Source organism: Sinocyclocheilus rhinocerous, unplaced genomic scaffold, assembly GCF_001515625.1.
Source record: "Sinocyclocheilus rhinocerous isolate Xijiao unplaced genomic scaffold, SAMN03320098_v1.1 scaffold1510, whole genome shotgun sequence".
Taxonomy (NCBI): domain Eukaryota; kingdom Metazoa; phylum Chordata; class Actinopteri; order Cypriniformes; family Cyprinidae; genus Sinocyclocheilus; species Sinocyclocheilus rhinocerous.
Genome location: NW_015664185.1, coordinates 35,510 through 57,165, shown reverse-complemented (window position 1 = coordinate 57,165; position 21,656 = coordinate 35,510). Strand labels below are relative to the sequence as shown.

Sequence of the window (21,656 nt, the reverse complement as noted above, 5' to 3'; positions counted from 1 at the left end):
TTGCAGGAAGGAAACAGAATCTCTGGAGTAGATGATAAGAGAATTATAGCAGAGAACCATAGAGACTAATCACCTCTTCAATCCATTCAGTGATGCTCTGATCAACAGCACACTTAAATCACACTCACATCTGATATCTAAAGAGGCTTCCAGCTCGATTTGTGTCACTGCAGAACGACAGCAGTCATTTATCTTCAGAGCGATCAGAGCGACGTGTCAGACAAAGAGAGAGGACTATCCAAAAAACACAAGACTTCACTGCGAAAGTAATCCAAGTAATCCCAACTCACACAGAGAGTCTTTCCGTCTTAAATCAGCTGCTGCATGATTCACAGTGGCAAAAAGGAACATGTTTGAGGAAAGCACACTAAACAACCATGAATTAAGAGAGGCTTTAAAAGGATTATCCTGTAAGAAATCAGACAAATCCCAAGCTACAACACTTAAGCAGGTATTTGTGGGTAAATATGTTTGTGTATGTGAGTGTCTTTCCATTGTAAAAACACAAATATTGAATGGTTCTCACTCTGCTTTCTGTGATGTCGCAGTATTTATAAAATAAAGAGTAATTAAATAAAATGGCACATTTTTGTTAAAGAAACAGTTCACCAAAAAAATGGAAATTTGCTGAAGATGTACTCACACCATTCAAGATGTAGATGAGTTTGTTTCTTCATCAGATTTGGAGAAATGTAGCATTCCATCACCTGCTCACCAATGGATCCTCTGCAGTGAATGGGTGCCGTCAGAATGAGAGTCCAAACAGCTGATAAAAACATCACAATAATCCACAAGTAATCCACACCACTCCAGTCCATCAGTTAACAACTGGAGAAGACAAAAACTGCATGTTTGTAAGAAACAAATCCATCATTAAGACATTTTAACTTAAAACTGTTGCTTTTAACCAAAATTATATCAATAATTAATAATTCAACAACGCTTCAACCAGTGATAAAGTCCATCTCCTGTTGTCTCTTACATCAAAATCCAGCCACATATTTGTTTAGAGCTGTTTTGGACTGTTTTGACTTGTAAAAAGTGCTTGATCTGTGCAGATTTCTCTCCTGATTCAGACCAGACCACTTTTTCACTGGAGGAAGCGTTATTATGGATTTAGCCAGAAGCAATGGTTTGAAGTTAAAAACGCCTTAATGACGGATTTGTTTCTTAAATATAATACTATATAAACAACTGAAGTCAATGACATGTCCTCAAAAATGATCAATTCATAAATAAAATAAGTTAATAAATTATATTGATACTGTTATAATTAATAAGTATATAACATTAATATACTACACAGCTAAACTAAAATATAAAAATATTAATGTTATATATATATATATATATATATATAGTAAATAATATATTTAAATAAATAAATAAATAGTTTTAGTTTGTTCTGTTATATGAAATATACTTTTTCTCTAATTGCACATAGTACTCAAAATTAAATACTGTTAAAACAATTAACAGCTATCAAAATTAATTTAAATTTTGTCATACAGCACCACATCATTATCTGATATTTTTCAGATCAAAACTTGAATCCATTGAGTATTATGATTTATTAAATATACTGAGATTAAAGTGTATTTTACTCATCATTTTATCAAAATTACATTTTTGGCATACATTTTGCTTTTCCACATGATAACTGGATGCAAAAATTTGAATTTAAATAAAAATAAATATAAATGAATATATAATTCATTTTGAATAATTATGCCAGTTTATTCTGATATGTATTCTGGAATAGATTTAGTCTCTAGTTAGACATATTACTAAAAGTTAAATACTGTCAAAACAATTAACAGCTTTCAAAATGGATTTTAATTTGTCATACAGCACCACAAAATGTTCACGATATCAGATGATTTTATAAAATCAAAACTTGAATTACCCATTCACTGCAGAGGATCCATTGCTGAGCAAGTGATGCAATGCTACATTTCTCCAAATCTGATGAAGAAACAAACTCATCTACATCTTGGATGGCCTGAGGGTGAGCACATTCAGCAAATTTTCATTTTTGAGTGAACTATGTTTTGAATAATATTCTGGTGATTCATATTAAAATGAAAATGTTATTATAATGGTGGAATGCTCTTTCTTTCTCTTTCTTTTCTTGTTGGAAAACCCAAGAGAACATAATCAGCCAGACTTTTGCTTTAACCTGCCCATTGCCTTTCACGTCTGTGCTCCATAATAGCTGGGTGGTTTCAATCAAGTGCGTTGCGTTATTGTAACCGCTGGCCCTCTGAGCTGCGGTGTGGTCATGGGTAATGGCTGCACTGTCAAGCTAATGGTACCAAATTAGCATTTTAATTCCTGCACACTTGGCAGGCGGTGCACAAGGAAGGCTGCTGTAGAGACGCTATTGTTAGTAGCACAAAAATGGACCGTGCTGAGATAATGAATAAAATTACTGCGGCTAAAAATACAACACGCTGAAAGCTCCTACAACGGTTCAGGTGGTTCAGAGATGCAGTGCTGTTGTGCTGTTCTGTACCTCACATGCTGGTAAGCACTGAGTGGAACAGGCATATATTTAGACAATGTGCTGCCCGGTTTGGTTTGAAGAGAGACGATGCAGGCATGTGCTAATATGATTAGCCACGAGAGGATCTGTTGTGTATAGAGGAAGACAGGAGACTTGCATTTGGGTTCAGAATAACATGCCGGCGTTCGATCCTTACTATTTCTGCAGTACATAGTGTATCATTTACTCATTATTTCATCAAACTGACAAACAATACAAAATATAATTTCTTATTTCCAAGACTGTTTCCTTTTCAATTCATGACTTTGAATTAGAAATAAATATAAATAAATATATAGTTAATATTGACTAATTATCAAAGTTTATTCTGATATATGGAATATAATAAATACAAAATATAAAAAGTACTATTAAAATAAAGTATATAATAATGTATTATTCACCACAAAATGTTCACGATATCAGATGATTTTATAAAATCAAAACTTGAATTTAATGATTTATTAAATATATTGATTCATGCTTACTGAATATATATATTAAAATAAATTAAGCACTAATATCTGTAGGTGTCATTTCAAATGCAGCTGTCACTCACATGCAACGTGATGTTGAGGCTACATAACATCAGCTGTCTGAAACACTTACTGTGGAATAATGCATACTGTTTTTCACTTACCATTTAAAAAAAATAGTAGGCAGTATTCAGGTTTCAGACAGAGAACAGTCTTACATACATGTGCATCTTTAGCCGTGTCACTGCACTAGTGTGTGAGTGAGAATTAGTGAACTAAGTACATCTTGATTCTCTCTGAACTGTCAGGCAGGTGTTGGCAAACGTAGACGGATGTGTTAAATCTACTGATCCTGTCACCACTTAGCATGTGGTGACACTAACAGTCCAGCAAAACATGCTTAAATGAGTATAAGAGAGATTCACAACAAACTGGGCTGTGATTAAAGGCAGCGATTAGCCGTAATTAGCCCTCACTGATCATCAAAATGGACCATTTATAGAGTAGAGATGAGGTCCATCTCCAAGCAAGGTGTTCACACATACAGCGTCTCTTTCTGGAGGTCGGCGGATACCAGTTTTGTTGGTTGTGGTACGTGTCCGACTGCTGGGTGCCGTAATGTTATCAGTGGCATGTGGAACTGGCCTGAGCTCAACAGGGACATGCTGGAAGTAAAAATACAATGTCATTCTAATAAGATGTTGAAAATTGAAGATTATGGAGAGAAACATGTTTGTATTTAAACTGCAGCCGTGCATAACACACCAGACTACTGCGATGGCGCCGCAGACGGCAGCCTCAGTGTTTGGCTCTCCAGTGTTTGTACTGTTTTTGTTAGTTTTTCCTGTTTTTTGTTTCTCAAACACGATCAGTTTTACCAGGGATGAGCTGCTGAACATTCGGCAGAACTGCATGTGTATTTTATTCACATCTCATTTTTATTATCTGTGTGTTGTTGTTGTCTCCGTGTACTGGAAGCTTGTGACACTATAACAAATTCCTTGTATGTGCAAACATACTTGGCAATAAAGCTCTTTCTGATTCTGATTCTGATACACTATTAAAGTTTGGTGAAAATCAAGCTTTTAATCACGTTTACACATTTTCTGGTGTTTTTAATAGGCTTAAAGACAATTCATGTGCAAATTCATCACTCAACACTATTGCTGTGCATTTTCTCCTTAAAAATGCAGTGTATCACAGACAGTTGCAAAAATGCACAAACATGTAACCAATAGCGTCAACTATAAATAACGTGTTAAAATGAATGCATATAACGCACGCACCCCACCCAGACCTGTACGTCCTCTTATACTGATGCAGCTGCTGGTGAACATGATGCAGGACGACTGACTGTGTGATGCAGCCTATTAGAATGTAGTTAAATGCAGTGTTGGGGGTAACGCATTACAAGTTACGCAGTCAGATTACTTTTTCAAGTAACTAGTAAAGTAATGCATTACTTTGAAATTTACAACAACATATCTTGAGTTAGTTTTTCAAATAAGTAACGCAAGTTACTTTGTTGTCCCATTTATTCACTGACAGCTCTCCTTCCCCCATGTTGAGAGAAATTGGGAGTGAGGTGCAGAGGCACTTCCTTCAGCCTGAGGCTTATTAATTCACTTTTGGTGTAAAAGGGCCTTTACAGTTGCCAAAAATATAGCCTATAACTTTCAGGTTTTTTGTCATTAAAGTCAAATAAGCAAGCCCAGCCCAGGTGACAAAAAGTAACGCAAAAGTAATAAACACATTACTTACCATAAAATGTAACTAACACAATTAGTTACTTTTTCATGGAGTAACGCAATATTGTAATAACACATTACTTTTAAAAGTAACTTTCCTCAACACTGAAGTTCAAGATAAAATTCAAGATATGAGGGCGAAAATGCCCCTGCATGGGTTTTTGGCTTATATTTATATCATATATTTATACAGTTTATCACACAAGCAAACGTGCTGTTGTTTTCCTGAATATCTGTCCTACTGCAAATGTGATATAGATTTTTTTTACAACAGTTCAATAAACGAAGTTAGACAGTATTGTCAGTATTGTGCACTTGCTCTATTTTGCCAACGTAAATAGTTCCAAACAAAGCCACAGCAAAACTGTTGTTCCGTTACTGAATGAATCTGCGCTTTTGAACGAATCGAGTGAATCACTGATTCAGTGACTCATTCATAAAGACAGCTGCCTTGTCCAAATACCCACACTTGCGGTCTTTGCACTTGACCACTTGAACACTAATATGACGTATTTCCTGTATTTGGACCAAAGTGTTCAAGTGAGATGGGACACACTTGTAGTGTTGTAAAAATGCAAGTGTTTACATAGCTTTATTTAAATTTAAATTTTAAATATTTTGCATTTTAAAATCGACTTCTAAATGTCTGTTCAGTAGTCCCTATAACATGACAATGTGTGTTTTTCTGTCAATATGGGGTGCTGTGTGTACATTAATGAGGAAAAAAAATTAACTTAAATGATTTTAGCAAATGGCTGCAATATAACAAAGAGTGAAAAAGTTTAGGGGGTCTGAATACTTTCCGTACCCACTGTATATTTAAACGAGTATTCATATGTATTTAAATGTGTTGTTCTGCCACACGTACATTTATTTATGTTTGCATAGACACTGAAACATAACAAATTTATAGTATTCAAAAGCATCGAACACTTAAATTATTTACATATAAGCAACTTTAAAGACATACAAGTGCACAAATCCTTATTTTCAAATATTATATTTAGATTTTAGTGTATTCAGTCATATCAGTTTTTACATTTTTGCAATAAATTATTGTAAGTGCACTTGTCTGTCTGTCATGTTTTTTTTTATCCCGTTCATATTTTTAAAGAAATTATTATGGTTAGATTTAAAGGTAAGAGTGGTATTAGTGACTCAAAATATATTTTGTTTTTATTGCTATAATGTTATTAAAATTGACATTGGAGGCCTACATAATTCTGTCCATTACTTTTTATAAATCATTTTTATATATTATTTTTTATTCTTGATTTTACATCAAGTTTTTTTATAGTTGCACTTTTAGCATTTTATGATAAATTCATAATTATTTACATTACGTTTCTTTAGCTGTAAATACATAATAATGTTTTAGATGTTTTCAGTAAATCCATATAGAACATCAAAATCCAGCCACATATTTGTTTAGAGCTGTTTTGGACTGTTTTGGTTTGTAAACGGTGCTTGATCTGTGCAGATTTCTCTCCTGATTCAGACCAGACCACTTTTTCACCGGAGGAAGTGTTATGATGGATTATGAACTCGTATTTTAGCCGGAAGCAAAAGTGTCTGAATGATGTGGATTATTGTGATGTTTTTATCAGCTGTTTGGACTCTCATTCTGACGGCACCCATTCACTGCAGAGCATTCATTGCTGAGCAAGCGCTGAATGCTAAATTTCTCCAAAATCTGATGAAGAAACAAACTCATCTACATCTTGGATGGCCTGAGGGTGAGCACATTTTCAGCTAATTTTCATTTTTGGGTGAACTATTCCTTTCAGTGTAAATGGAGCCTATGATGCATCTGATTTGATTTGCTACACAATCTCCAGCGCGTCGACGTGTAATGATGAATTAATTAAATTCACAAGCAAACAAACCTGCCACATTCCATAGTCTGTTCACACTTCAGCCGTCGAGGGGATTCTGCTGCGGCGACAGACAACTGAGGATCAGATTCAAATTCATCAAGATCAAATTCAAATTCATTAAACTGCAATCTGGAAGACTAATTGAGCTATTAAGAAATAAATAGAAGTCTGGAAGAAACACTGAGGCGAGATTTTGAACACACATTTATTTGTCGCCAGGGGCCCCGAAGCCTGCGGTGTGATTTCCTCACGGCTCTGCCATCGGAGTTTTTTTGGTTGTTAAACTTTAGTGTTTGTAAAACTGATACAAGTTGCAAAGTAGGGCTGCACGATAAATATCGCACGATATTTGCAGCTTGTCTGTGAACAACGGCTCTGTGTAGTAAATGCTGCTCCACGTGAAAGCACGCACGTGTAGAGATTTACCGCTGATTACAGAAGCGGCTTTACTGACGAGATGCGCATTAAATATCGTGCGATATTTATCGTGCAGCCCTACTGCAAAGGTTTGCTGGAAGCTGCTTTTGGGCTTCACTTCAGAACTGCCTTTAAACTATGAGTTAATAAACACTTTACAACACACATTATAAACACATTACACCAGGAATTATTTACAAATTATATTTTTGAACAAAAATTAAGCCTACTTTTGATAATTTTTTGACACATCCGCTCCCCCCCCAATTTCTAATTGTTGTAATATTTTATATATATTTTTTAACTTCAATCAACATTAATTAAAGGCAGTATAGACCAAAACTAAATACCAAAACTACTGAATTTTAAATATAATTTAAATAAACCTGGCTTTTTATAATTATAGTAATTGCATTATGATAATGAAAATAATTGGCAGGTAAAATATGAAATGAAAATTATGCCACAGTCAGTGACATTTTATCATCATTGCGATACTATTATAGTTTTGATTTAGAATTAGTTATATTTTCAGTTGTCATTCATTTTTATTATTTAGTTTTTTTAATGTCTATATAGTTTTTAATTGTATTATATAATTATATAAAATTTAGTAATGAGATTTCTTTGCGTTATGATAATGAGAATTGGGGGGGGGGCGTAAAATATGTAATGAAAATCATGTAACAATCAGTGTCATTGCATCACTGAGGTACAATTATAGTTTTTATTAATATTTTAAATAATTTTTTTTGTTTTTATATTTTCTGTTTTCATTTTAATTTAGTAATTTTCATTTAAAATGTATATATATATATATACACACACACACAGTTTTTAATAAGTTTATTTCAGTTTTAGTTATTTTAGTACATAGTTAAGTACTTAAACTAAATTAAAATGAGAAATGTTTCCTTGGTAACTAGCTGAAAAAAAAATGAGTAATAAAGATATTTTTTTAATATATATATTTTAAATCATTATTTTTGTTTCAATTTCAGGAGTTTTAGTATTATTTTAAGTAATGAAAGATTTTTTTGTTTTAGTTTTAGTAAAAAAAAATGCAAAAATTAAATAGAAAAATACAATTACAAATAAAAAAATCAGGCTATTATTGTTATTCTTCCAATTGTTGCAAATGGATGTAATGAATGAATTAAAAAAGGAAGTTCAAATGCAAAACTGATTATACCAGAAGTAAGAAAGAAGAAGAAAAAAGTTAAGAAATCAATATCAGTCTCCGATTTCCCAATCGGTGCACAACCAATAATACCAATTATTTACTCAGAGTCATGAGAAATCTGAACACACACTCTCTCTCAGTCAGCTTTGTAAACTGCATGATGATCTGCACTGGCTCCAGATGCACGAACTGAACTTGTATTGAAGGAAACCCCATCAGTTTCTGCTCTCTCTCTCTCTCTCTCCCGCAGATGACGCCCAGGAGAGACTCTCAGCGAGGAAGTCTCCATTCAAGAGCTCAAAGAACACGCTAATTATCCGCCCTCTTATTTTGCATCTTCAAAGGATGCGTATCTTCCCGTGGAATATCATTTGATAAGCAATAATGTCAAATGCTCATTCAGAATCAAATCTCTGAAAATGTCAACCGTGTCCATGCAGAAACGCGCCTGACGTCTGTCATCTGCTCCTGGAGTCAATGAATCGAATATTCCAGACTAATTGGCCCTTCACTAAGCTCCGCCTCCTCAGTTACTGTCAATCATTCAGACAAGCTGTTCAGGACGTCCCATAGGAGCGAGCTGGAGATTTTTAGCGGTTTTCACTACAGAAATTGTGAAGTTAGAGAGTTACATGGTTAAAAAACTGTGAGAATGGGGATTAGAATCAGAATGAAAGCGTCTCCCAGTCAGAGAAAAGTTTCATTTGAAAGTTATTGTAAGTGATAGTGTTGATATTGTTAACTAAAACTAAAACAATTAAAAAATTATTTTCGGTAACTGAAATGAAGCGGAAATAAAGTGTAAATATTGGATGAAAAACTTAAACAAAAAAAAAAATGTTAAAAATGAAATTAGAAATATTAAAAAATAAAATTAAATATGTAAAAATATTAATGTATATTAAATATATATATATATATATATATATATATATAACTAATGAAAATGGCAAAAGCACATAATAAAATGTCTAAAACTTAAACTAAAATTATAAAGAAAACAAACAAAAAAAATTATTCTTCTAACATATTTTTGTTAGCGGTGTATCTGGTCTTTAATAACATTATTTACACATCATTCATTGAAAGTTTTATTTCTGAACAGTTGGACGTTCATCTAATGTTTTTTTTTTAATGTTGCTATTTGTTTCAGAACGTTTAGAAAACATTCAAAATAACATTCCCATAATGTTTGCATAACCAAGACAAACGTCTTTAAAGCATTTTAAAAAACATTCAGAGAACATTCGGAAATAACATTTTCATAATATTCTTAGAGCATATGTTTGTTAGCTGGGGAGTTATCTATTTCTGAAACATTTTACTTTGATGTTCATCTAACATTTTATTTTTATTTTTTTATTTTTTATTTTTTACAAATGTTACTACTTGTTCCAGATTGTTCAGAGAACATTCAAAAGTAACATTCCCATCATTTTAGCAAAATTCTAAAATGGAATGTTCCCTTAATGTTTGTATAACCAAGAATTTTTTTTTAATACATAAAAAAAAAGAATCCTGGTCATTTTGAATGCTCAGAGGACATCAGAAATAACGATTTCATAATTTAATGGGAACATAAGCAAAACATTAGCACAAATTTTTCTCAGCCTGCTAAGTGCACCTGAACATCGTAACACTCTCAGGTGTGAAACAAAGTGTTGAGTCACTTTGAAAAAAGTGCCAGTCATAATAATGAGCTGAAGATGCAGAGCCAACCGCTCCAAACTTTAATCAACTCTGTCATCGGCCTCCATCAGAGTCGCCAACAAGCCAGCGCGTCTCTGTGCGTCTGAGAATCTGAAAGACTGAATAGGGCAATCAAATCAGAGACAGTAGTAAGAAAATGCTTCTTGAAGAGCAGAAATTCCCTCCAATTACCCTTTGTGTTGAGATTGTGATTGGCTGATTTGAGGCGAGCGGCGGTGAATCACATCAGCAGCACAGAATAGAACTAATCAGATTACCATCCCGCAGTATCAACACGAACATTAGGATTCTACTCTGTTCGACTCGAAACCCCAAAAAACCAAGAGTCATTCCCCTGAATAAATTCCTTCTCCAACCTCAAGAAAAACGCTCTCGACAGCGTCCTGCCCGCTCGGCCTCACGCTAAAGCTAGGATTAACCCGCAATTGCTCATTCCAGCCCACGACGGTGTGGAATACGTGGAGTCATTCTGCTCACGGACGCCGGCTATTTGGAAGACAAATCTCACCGTCGTTCTACAAGATCCGGGCTGCATCACATTTGACTGGCTGGATCTGGAAAGTCATTCGTTCTTCCTCTCGTCTGACCCGATCGCAGCCCTCAATCTCGCTCGCCTTCGCCTCCCAACGTCTGATATTCCTGTCGCGCAGATCCATCAAGCATCTGACTACACGCTTAGACTGCAGACGCAGAGTTCCACACACACACATACATATTTATGAGCTACAAACATCTCAGGGAAGCAGAGGAAATGTAACGAGCCACTTAAGAGTCTGATTGGTATCGGCGGAGGAGTGAATGAAGAAACAGAAGAAGTGCTGAGGTGTGGATTTCTGCTTTCTCGTGATTCTGGGATTCTCCTGCCTGAGCGAAAGGTGAAGTACGAAAACAAATCTCACTCTTTTCAAAATGAAGTTTTTAGCATTTTTCAACATCATTAACATCAGTTCAACAAATAAGCAGTCTGTAAATTGTGTTTCAGACAAAGTTTGGAAAGTTTGAAAATTTTCAACAAACGAGCAATGAATTAATTTACACTATATTATGTCTAAATTCACAAAATATACTTGAAATGTACATGAGAAATATTCTCTGCTCAGATATGAATAAACAAAATAATAGCTGAATGAATAATACAATATTTTGAAAATATTATTTGTATATTTATATAATATCTGAAGTAATTAGTTTTACTTTTTAGGTACTAAACACTAAACAAACTGTATATACTAAATATTATTAAATAATATTTTAATAATATCTTAAGTAATTTGTTAAAACAGTTTCCTCTGTAATTAATAAATTCATAATCAAACTAACAAATAAATAAATTCACGCAATATTCTGTTAAAATTCACTCAACATACTAAATCATATCTGAATCACATTTGAAGTAATTAGTTTAATCTTTTTCTCTATAAAGATAGATAGACAAATAAATTAATTCACACAATATTGTCAAAATTTACCAAACACACTAAATCATATTTGAATAAAATCTGAAGTAATTAGTTCAAATATTTTCCTCTATAATAAATAAATGAATGAACAAATAAACAAACAAATAAATTTCACACAATACTCACACAAACAGAATAAATAATACCTGAATCATATTTAGATTCGTTCATTTTTTTCTCCATAGATAGACACATAAATAATAAATAAATAAATAAGTACAATATTGCCAACATTTACCAAACACATTAAATAATATTTGAATAAAATCATAAGTAATTAATTCAAATATTTTCCTTTGTAAAGATAGATAAATGAACAAAAAAAATCTAATTAATAAATGTGCACAATATTCTGTCAGAATTCACAAAAAAACCTGAAAGCAGAACTAGTTTATCATCTACCAGCGTGTCTCATTAAACTGTGAACTGACACTAGGAGGCGCTAGCACCTGTTCAGTTGGTCAAATGGTAATGGTTTTGGCCCAGTGCTCATCGAGTGATTGGCCCGGCTGATATATCGCTCGAACTCTAAACTTTTGATTTGTTGACTATAAGTCTCTAACTCACTGATACAGACGCATCGGCTGCCATCTTCTGCTGCGATTAGAGACTCTCTGGCATGGTTTCATAGAGCATGACGGTCGCGCACTGAAGTGCTCTGCTCTCCATCAGTGAGCAAATCGTCAGCTAAAGAGAGAAGACTGCGGCAGGAGATTGATTGAAAGCTGCTTTCTCTATGACAAAGTGTGCAGAGTAAATCTACACTGTGTGTCTTCATGACAAACTCGCCATCAAACACCTCAGACGCTTCACCGCTACGCCACGGGAATCTGAGCTCATCATACGATAGAGAGAACGAGAGAGAGACATTGTTGCTGATCCTGCAGGACATTCATCACACTCCTGCCATATAGATCTAATTACTGCACAACTCTCACTCTCTCTCTGTGTGTGTGTGTGTGCAAAATTCAGAACAGGAAGAGGAATTTACTGAATTGCAATTCATAGAAATTAAATAGATTACGTTTTATTAGTTCAACAGAACTAAGATATTATAAACTGCTTCACGTTCAGCTACAATCTGAAGACATTGGGGTCAACTATAGGAAAGGACATGAAATTAAATGAATGAATAGCTATGTTTTATGTCTTTCTTTAGGGGCTGTGGTAGAAGAACACGTACTTTCATCGACACTCAGAAAGACCAATCAGAAGGCATCATTCACATGTACCACCGACACAACTTTGAAAACACCACTGGCACCTTTAATGAACTGCCAAAAAAGCTTCAGGAAAGATCCGAGCAGTTTGCCGCCTTGCTTCAGAATGCAATAAGAGTGTTCTGCTTGAGCAATGACAGCAGCTCAAACACGCCAATGACAGATTTAACAAGCCATTTTACACTGTCGAAAATCTCAATATCAAGAGTTAGGAAATTCAAACTTCTGGTTATCAAAAGTGCAAGTGCTACAATCCAGCTGAACTAGATCAGCTTCTGTACACAACAAGCGCCCAATGTCAATGTGAACGCCTTATTTCTATTTTTGACACACAGCCACTCCAGATTTATTTGACCCATTCCATCATTTCATTTACAAATATTATGAATTGATTGCTATGAATTTTAGGCTTTAAAATTAAATTTAGTAACCCCCCACAACACTCCAGCAACAACATAGCAACACCCTAGCAACCATTCAGAAGAACTAAGCAACCACTTAGCAGCAGACTAGCAACCACCCACAACATCTTAGTAATCTAGCAACCATTCAGAACACCTAAGCATCCACTTAGCAACAGCCTAGCAACTACCACAACATCATATTATCCTAGCAATACCATAGCAACCATGCAGAACCTCTAAGCAACCACTTAGCAACAGCCTAGCAACTACCACAAAATCCTATTATCCTAGCAACACCCTAGCAACCATTCAGAACCTTTAAGCAACCACCTAGTAATTGCCTAGCAACTACCCACAACATCCTCAAATTCTAGCAACCAATTAGCAGCAGCCTAGCAACTGCCCACAACATCCTTGTATCCTAGCAATACCCTAGCAACCATTAAGAACACTTAAGCAAACCTTGTCAACAACCTAACAACTATCCACGACATCCTAGCATTCTAACAACCATTCAGAACACCTAAGCAACCACTCAGCAATGACTTAACAACTACCCGTAACATCCTTGTATCCTTACAACACCCTAGCAACCACTCAGAACACCACTCAAGCAACAGCCTAGTGGCATACCAGTAACACTACAACACTCTAGCAACCATTCATTATATCTAAGCAACCATTTCTCAAAGGCCTATTCAACTACCCACAACATTCTAATATCCTAGAAATGACCTAGCAACCATTCACAACACCTAAGCAACCCCCTAACAATAGCCTAACAACTACCCACAACATCCTTGTATCCTAGCAACGCCCTAGTAACCATTCAGAACACCCAAGCAACAGCCTAGCAACTACCCACAGCATACTTGTATCCTAGCAACCATTAAGAACACATAAGCGATAGCATAGCAACTATCCACAACATCCTAGTATCCTAGCAACCATTAAGAACACATAAGCGATAGCATAGCAACTATCCACAACATCCTAGTATCCTAGCAACGCCCAAGCAACCATTCAGAACACCTAAGCAACAGCCTAGAAACTACCCAAAAAATCCTAGTAACCTAGTAACCATTCAGATATTCTAAGCAACCACTTAGCTACATCCTAGCAACTACAGACAACATCCTCGCATCACTATGGTAACTTTTGCAAAGGCTCCAGTTGTAATCTAACTATGCAGTTTATCTTTAAATTGCAAGTTCTTAGTTTGCCCTCAGAACTGTCCATCAGTGAGTGAGCGCTCTCTTTACATTACTCAACACAAGTCACAGTAAGTCAACACAAAGCCACAACGGAGGCCTTTCATCCACTCACGAATGTTTGATCTGGATCAAAACTGTCTCAATTCCCAGGACTGGACGTTGGTTAAAAGAAACAACTGATTCCAGCGCAGCTCCGGATCAATAGAAGGCTTTTCCACAAGTGCTTCAGACAGCATTAAATTCAGAGCTGCTAATCCACAGAGAAACAACCCAACCATGTTTGCTCACCGAGTTCAGGTCCAGGTTGTTTTGGATCCATTCCTTCGCTTCTTCATACTCCTCCATCAGACCCATGATGTACAGCGTGTCCAGAGAATCCACGATAGAAGCGCCTCTGAGACCGCCTGCAAACACAATACATCAACTTACTGAGAAGACACACATCTTTACATTTTAAGAAATATACTGTACAGCAGTTTTCAACTGGTTTAGTTTCAGATTTTACATTGAACGTCCCAACAAAGTACTAGTTGTTTATCAAACAAAAGTAAACAAGAATATCCTTACAATTAGACTTTATCTTGTGAAGTGCAACAATATGCTAAATGATTAACATGAAAATCAGGACAGACAGAAGTTGACAGATCTGCATAATCAAGAGCAAATTACCAGCTGAACATATGGAAGTCCATTTCTGCCACTGAATAAAAAATAAAGGTAATTGCAACTTTTTATCTCACAATTCTGAGAAACTTTTTTTCTCAGAATTGAGTGATGGAAACTCATAATTGTGAGTTACAAAGTCTGAATTGCATGATATAAACGTGCAATTCTAAGAAAAAATATCAGAAATGTGAGACGTAAACTCGCAATTGCAAGAAAAATCTGAATTGTGAGAAAAAAGTCGCAATTACCTTTTTTAATTTTTATTCAGTGGCGGAAATGAGTTTCCATATGAACATTACATTTTGTATTAGTATTAGCCAACACATTAGAACACTAAAAACTAAAGCAAATTTTAGGTATTATAATATAAAGCAGAGATTCCAAAACATTTTGTCGGCCGGAACCCTTCAACCTAAAATATTTACTTGAAGTCCCTCTTATATGGTTCTCTTATATGGGTTAATGGTCTGTAAAAATGGTCAGTACTTTAACGACTTTATCATGACGCGAGCGTGTGGCGGCGCTGCCACATGCTCGCGTCATGATAAAGTCGTTAAAGTACTGACTATGCACAATACTAATAATTACATGCACACAGCAGCACGTACCAACATGTGCTCTTAAAAGGACAGCGCTCTTCAACATAAAGTGATTTTAAAAGGTTAAATATTTGCCATAATATATCACTGTCCCTTTAAAGTAAGTGCTAGATTATCTAAATACTAATATATGCCAAATAAAATATAACTAACATGGTTCCAATATATTGTGCATTTACATTTATGCATTTGACAGACAATTTTATCCAAAGCAACTTTGCATTCAAGTTACACATTGTTTCAGTTCATGCAAAAACCCATGACCTTAATGTTTCTAGTGCCATACTTTACTGTTTGAGCTACAAGAACGCTGAACCAATTCAATCTCAATTCATTCGGGTTCAGACGATGTCGCACGAAGCTAAACTGATGGCTTTATTTTAGCAGAAACGAAACAAAAGTGACTGTGCACGAGTCTCAAACAGCAAAACTCCCCGTCCGTTATTCCCACGATGAGCCCCACGACTCCAGAGCTTTAGCTGCATTTCATTTGAAGTTAATAAATTCACTTCACATCCTTATTGAAAAATATTCAGAGGCTTTCATTTAATTCACTCGAACTTAAACGAGACTGCTCAGGCTTCACCCCTTTTAATGTTGAAAACGCACACAAACACAAGCTCTTTATTGCTTCAGGAAAGTGCGGGGAGGCAATCGGCCCCTCGGAGCACACAAAAAGCATATTATATGTAGATGCACGACGTTGACAAACAATGAAGTATTTCCAATGGGAAGGAATGAGGCAATAAAAAAAACATACGCAGCGTGTCGACTCCCAAAACTCTGATGCAAAATCCCCGCCACTGCACATTTAATGAGCATTTCAGTTAGGAGCTTAAGAACTGTGAAAAAGAAATGAAAAACCAACACCCACAGGCCACAGCCTTTCCCATGACCTCCCTAGAAATACTGCGAGAGGATTTGAAGAAACTGGGCTGCGAATGAGATGTAAAGCGAGCCATGGGCATCGTGTGCCAGTGTGATAATGTGATGCAACTTTGAGCAATGCTGCACATTACAAGCCGCTATCAAGCAATGCTGCACAAAACACTGGCACAAACCAGCGTGTGCACAAAAACAGGTCTAATAGTGTGGGAGTAACTGCAATGGGTTTGAGAGAACTAACAAATAAAATATAAAAATACGCTGAAACGCTTCGGCCTTCTGCAGGTAAATGCAGTGTTTGGATGCACATGAAAAGCATCTCTGCCAGCACAAATAATGAAGGAAATCTTCTACTGCACAGACTATCAATAAGAGCTGGACGCTCGGTTTGTGTGACCCACAGTGTGAAAAGGGCCATTCGATTCACAGAAACACTTGTATTATTAATATAATTAACAATGCATTTGAGGTCCTGAGGTCGACGTGCGATGTCAGAGGTTTTCTTGAACATCTTTAAGTCTCTTACATCAGCAGGTGTCAGATCATCCTTCTTTTAATTCCATTCAAACCATGTGCTGAGATTTACTTCTTTATAATGTCACACACCAACTGATGACTGAATCCAAAGCCAATTTGACTTGCAGTTGGCAGTCAGCAAGTGTTCATCCTGGACCCTGTACATAACTGTGTGTGTAAATGTTTATTTAGTGCAAAATATTAAATGTAAATAAGCAGAACTATGTGCAAAATCTATTTATTAATCTGTTTCATAAATTAACAGATTAATAAAAATAAAAAAAAGTGAAAAGGCATTGAAAATCAGGTACAGTAATATGGGAAAAAATAACAAAATACACTTAAAAATTTACATATTCAATGTAAACAAGCATAATTATGTGCAAAATATACTTATTAATCTGTTTTATAAATTAACAGACTAATTAAAAAAATTACAATAAAATGCTTTTTTTTTTTAATGTATGTAGGCCTATACATAGAAAGATTTACAAATAATGTAAAAATAAAAATAAAAACATAAAAATGTGTATATTTAAAATAATTTTCAGTAACATTTTTTCCTTATATTTATATTCTTATATATTTATTATAAAATTAATAACAATTTCTGTTGTTAAATGAAGATTTCTTTGTGCATCATTGTGGTAAATCTATAGCTTTAAAGTTGTATTTGTTGAGTAATATGGGACTGTCACGATGTGCCACTGGCTTTAGGTGTAGATTAGATAAATTGAGAACATGTATTACGGAGCATCTCGGCGCATCGGGCCCCGTCTGAGCGTCTCTATCGCCTGTAGGAAGAGCCGGACCCCGAGCACATGATCCGCTCTCGATTCTCTCTGCACTACATCAATCTTCTTTATCAGTTCCAATCACGTCAGACGTCCAGGGAGCTGTTCGTCTTTCCTCATTTCCCTCTGCTCAGCTTTCTAATCAAGCTTCATGCCCCTCAGAGAGCCCGTCCAGCTTAACCTTTGACCCCGGCTTAATCCCGATACGGGCCAGCTAATGAGGTCACCGGCAGAGGACGTCAAAAGAGACGCAGTGCTGTGATTACAGATCCGAGGTGTGCCCCATTTCCTGCTCCTCTTATTAGTAACAGTGTGGCATACGGCCTCCTCTGGAGATTCTGCCACGGGCCGGAGACGCTCGCTCGCATCTGTCACTTTCAGAGCCGGTCGGGGTTTAATCTCAGACGAAGACGGCGAGTGATCGAGCGAGAATGATAGCAGGAGAGCTGACTGTCACAAGCTATCAGCTCTTCTATCTCAGCACCATCTCCACATCTCTGTCTCAATGTGTAACTTCAGCCAGGTCTGGTCCCACATGAAGGCAGTCCTCACTCTTCCATTGAAGCACATTGTGTGCTGTGTGTTTGTTTCATGTGCTCTTTGTGTTTAATCATGTATGGCTTAAATTCTTTCTTTCTGTCTGTATTATTATTATTATTATTATTATTATTTAATTTTTTTTTGTCATTCTCAGAGAAGTGGAATCAAACAACAGCAAAAAATCCTTTATCCTATAAATTTGTAAAGTTAATTTCATATGTAAAATATTTCTAATACTGTATATAGTTCCTTATTTTTTATTTATTTTTATGTATTTAGTTTTATTTATTTTTTGGGGATTTTGGGGTGAAATATGATCTGTGACTGGCTGCATAAAATGCTTCGATTAGTCTTACAAGTTACATCTATTTTATTTTTTTCCCTTAAAGACGGATCATAACTTTTTTAGGTCATTTACAAAAAAATGAAATAAAAAAATGAAATGAAATGAAATAACATAAAAACATAGATTGGTCTAATTTGAGTCTGAAAAATAAGGCTTGTTACCCCTCGGCTAACTGCTATTTATTAAGACACAGTGTTAACATAAAGACTTATGAAACTGGCCACTGGACAGGTTTTGTGACATTCATTCAACTCAACCCCTTTTCTGGCCTGACTATTCAACTCATCCATTTTTATAACAACTGATGCTAAATAAAAGCCATTCTTTATCAAAAGCACATCAAAATACACAAAAGATCTCCTCAACCATTCCATATATCTAGTAAACGGATTACACTCAGTCATATGTGCCGTCAGCACAGAGATGAAGAACCCGTAACGCACTTGATTTAGCATTGTGCTCTGCTCCGTGAGCAATATTTGTGATTTGATGACAAATTACGTTAGAGGGCGGAGGAGAAAGAAAATTATCTTTAATGCAGCGAGCTGCAGGTCCCGGGGGCTGCCGGTGGCGCAGCGCACTCAAGCGTGGCAAATTCCTATTGAAAACACAGGCAAAGCAGAGCTGATTGATAGACTCGGATGAGGCGAGCAGCAGATCAATCCATCACAGCTTTCCAGAGAGACGCCGCGCCGCGATCGTCTTCATTACCGCAGCTCCACCCCGAGAGACGCCGCACACGGGCCCCGACACGATGAGACCCCAAACCCACACTGATACTCATTTACTGTGGAGCACCACCATACTGCTCCCTGAACACTGTGCAGAACACAGTGTTCACATCACGTGAAACAGTATGCATTAGTCAACCATTAATACGGACCTCAGAGCTACATTTGAGTAGTGTGTAGTTAAAATAAAGAGTTATGTTTCATGTTTAATTCAGTTTTGTGTGAAAATGTCTCACTTTTTAGATAAATAAATTGGAGACATAAACACCAGGGCTGTTATTCTGAATCATTAAACAGGCCGGAAGTCAAGTTCAACACATTGCAGTGTTATTTTTCTTCATTTAATTTCATTGTACATGCATATAAAGACAATAACAGGCATTTATTCATTCATTTTAGTATAATCAATATATTGTTATAGTTTTTGTTAATTTTATTTTATTTTTAGATTTTCTGTTTTTATTTTAATTTTAGTTAATGTTTTAGCAATTTGGTGTTTTTGTCATTTTTATTAGTTTTTGGTTTATTTTTTAATAAAATATTTTTTATTTTCCAAATAGGCTTATATAGTTTTTTAATTATTTAAGTTTATGTATTTTATTATTTAAGTTTTAATTTTTAGTTTTAGTTTATTTAGTTTTAGTTATTTTAGTACTTCCACTCAAACTAAACAATTGTTTATATTTTATTTTATTTTAAGTCATTTCAGATTTATTAAATAATATATTTTATTATTTATTATTTTATTTAATATAATTAATAAATTAATAATTAATTTAGCTAATAAAATGTTTATAAAATGCAATTTATAATATTTATTCAAATTTAAGTTTTAGTTTCAGTAATTTTAGGACTTCAACTTAGTACTTCAGCTTCAATTGTTTATTATTCTTAATACTTAAGTATTTTCTATACTATTTTCTATTTCTCTATTGTATCTATTGTATTTTTCCTATAGTATCTTTCTTCAAATATTTTCTTTAATTTTAGCTTTATTAAAAAAATTAAACATTTTAACTAACAAAAGCAGCACTGAATGCTAAAAAATACTGAATGCTAAGTATTGAAAGAGTGGATATACTGCCTTTTTATTTTATTAGACTGAATACATTAACTGACATTTGCTAGTTTTAATATAATCAGGTTAATCAGCATCTGAAGTGCATTTATTCACACCATGTTCTGCCATAGAAAGAACATTTTGGGCCAAATTCCTGTTGTGTGCGTTATTTCATGCCTTTTTCACTCATTTACTTTATATGTCAATTCGGCTTTATAGAGATTAGCAGGACGTCTGTTGATCCTCCAGCTGTGACAAACACCAGGCCGAAATCACACGAGACTCGCCTGGCCTTTCACTCCAGAATGACGGGACTCATAACAGCGTCGAGGGAAACACATCACCAAACACATTTCTTCTCACACAAACGGGCGGCTGAAGCTGGGCTGTGATTCTGTGCTGTTATGGTAATCAAACGCTGCGGTCCAGCGCGCACGAACCCGACCAATGACACTAATGATGTCTGCGTCCGCCGGCCTGATAGCAGCTGCGCTACAGGACAAAAACTGAGAGATCAAGAGACAGCAGAGCTGTAGTCAAAATAAATGCAGTCCGTTTGCTCTCTGTGAGCAGACAGAGAGAAACACAGAGACTGAGATCCACTGCTTAGCAATGCCCCTGATAAATCCTGTCTGAGGCCTTGACAATGACACACACACACACACAAACATACCCACACACACACACATGCACACAAACACACACACACACAAACATACACGCACACAAACATACACACAGAAACACACACACACGCGCACACAAACACACACACACACACACACAAACATACACACACACAAACATACACACAACACACAAACATACACGCACACAAACATACACGCACACAAACATACACGCACACAAACTTACGCACACACACACACAAACATACACGCACACAAACATACACGCACACAAACATACACGCACACAAACATACACGCACACAAACATACACGCACACAAACATACACGCACACAAACATACACGCACACAAACATACACGCACACAAACATACACGCACACAAACATACACGCACACAAACTTACGCACACACACACACAAACACACACACAAACATACACGCACACACACACACAAATTTACACACAAACATACCCACACACACACACACACACATGCACACAAACATACAGGCACACAAACTTACGCACACACAAACTTACGCACACACACAGACACACACACATACACACACACAAACATACACGCACACACACAAACATACACGCACG

The 21,656-nt window shown here is 35.7% G+C and overlaps 1 protein-coding gene across 1 annotated transcript in view; it reads right to left on the bottom strand.

Annotated features, from left to right (window-relative positions):
- The window catches only part of LOC107729795 (mannosyl-oligosaccharide 1,2-alpha-mannosidase IC-like), a 120,748-nt gene that overhangs the window by 67,419 nt on the left and 31,673 nt on the right, over positions 1 to 21,656 (bottom strand). The window contains exons 2-3 of the mRNA XM_016540498.1: positions 14,543 to 14,658; positions 3,567 to 3,686 (exon numbers count right to left, since the gene is read on the bottom strand). Of these exons, the coding sequence (XP_016395984.1) occupies positions 3,567 to 3,686; positions 14,543 to 14,658 (236 nt within the window). The remainder of the gene's footprint in view (positions 1 to 3,566; positions 3,687 to 14,542; positions 14,659 to 21,656) is intronic.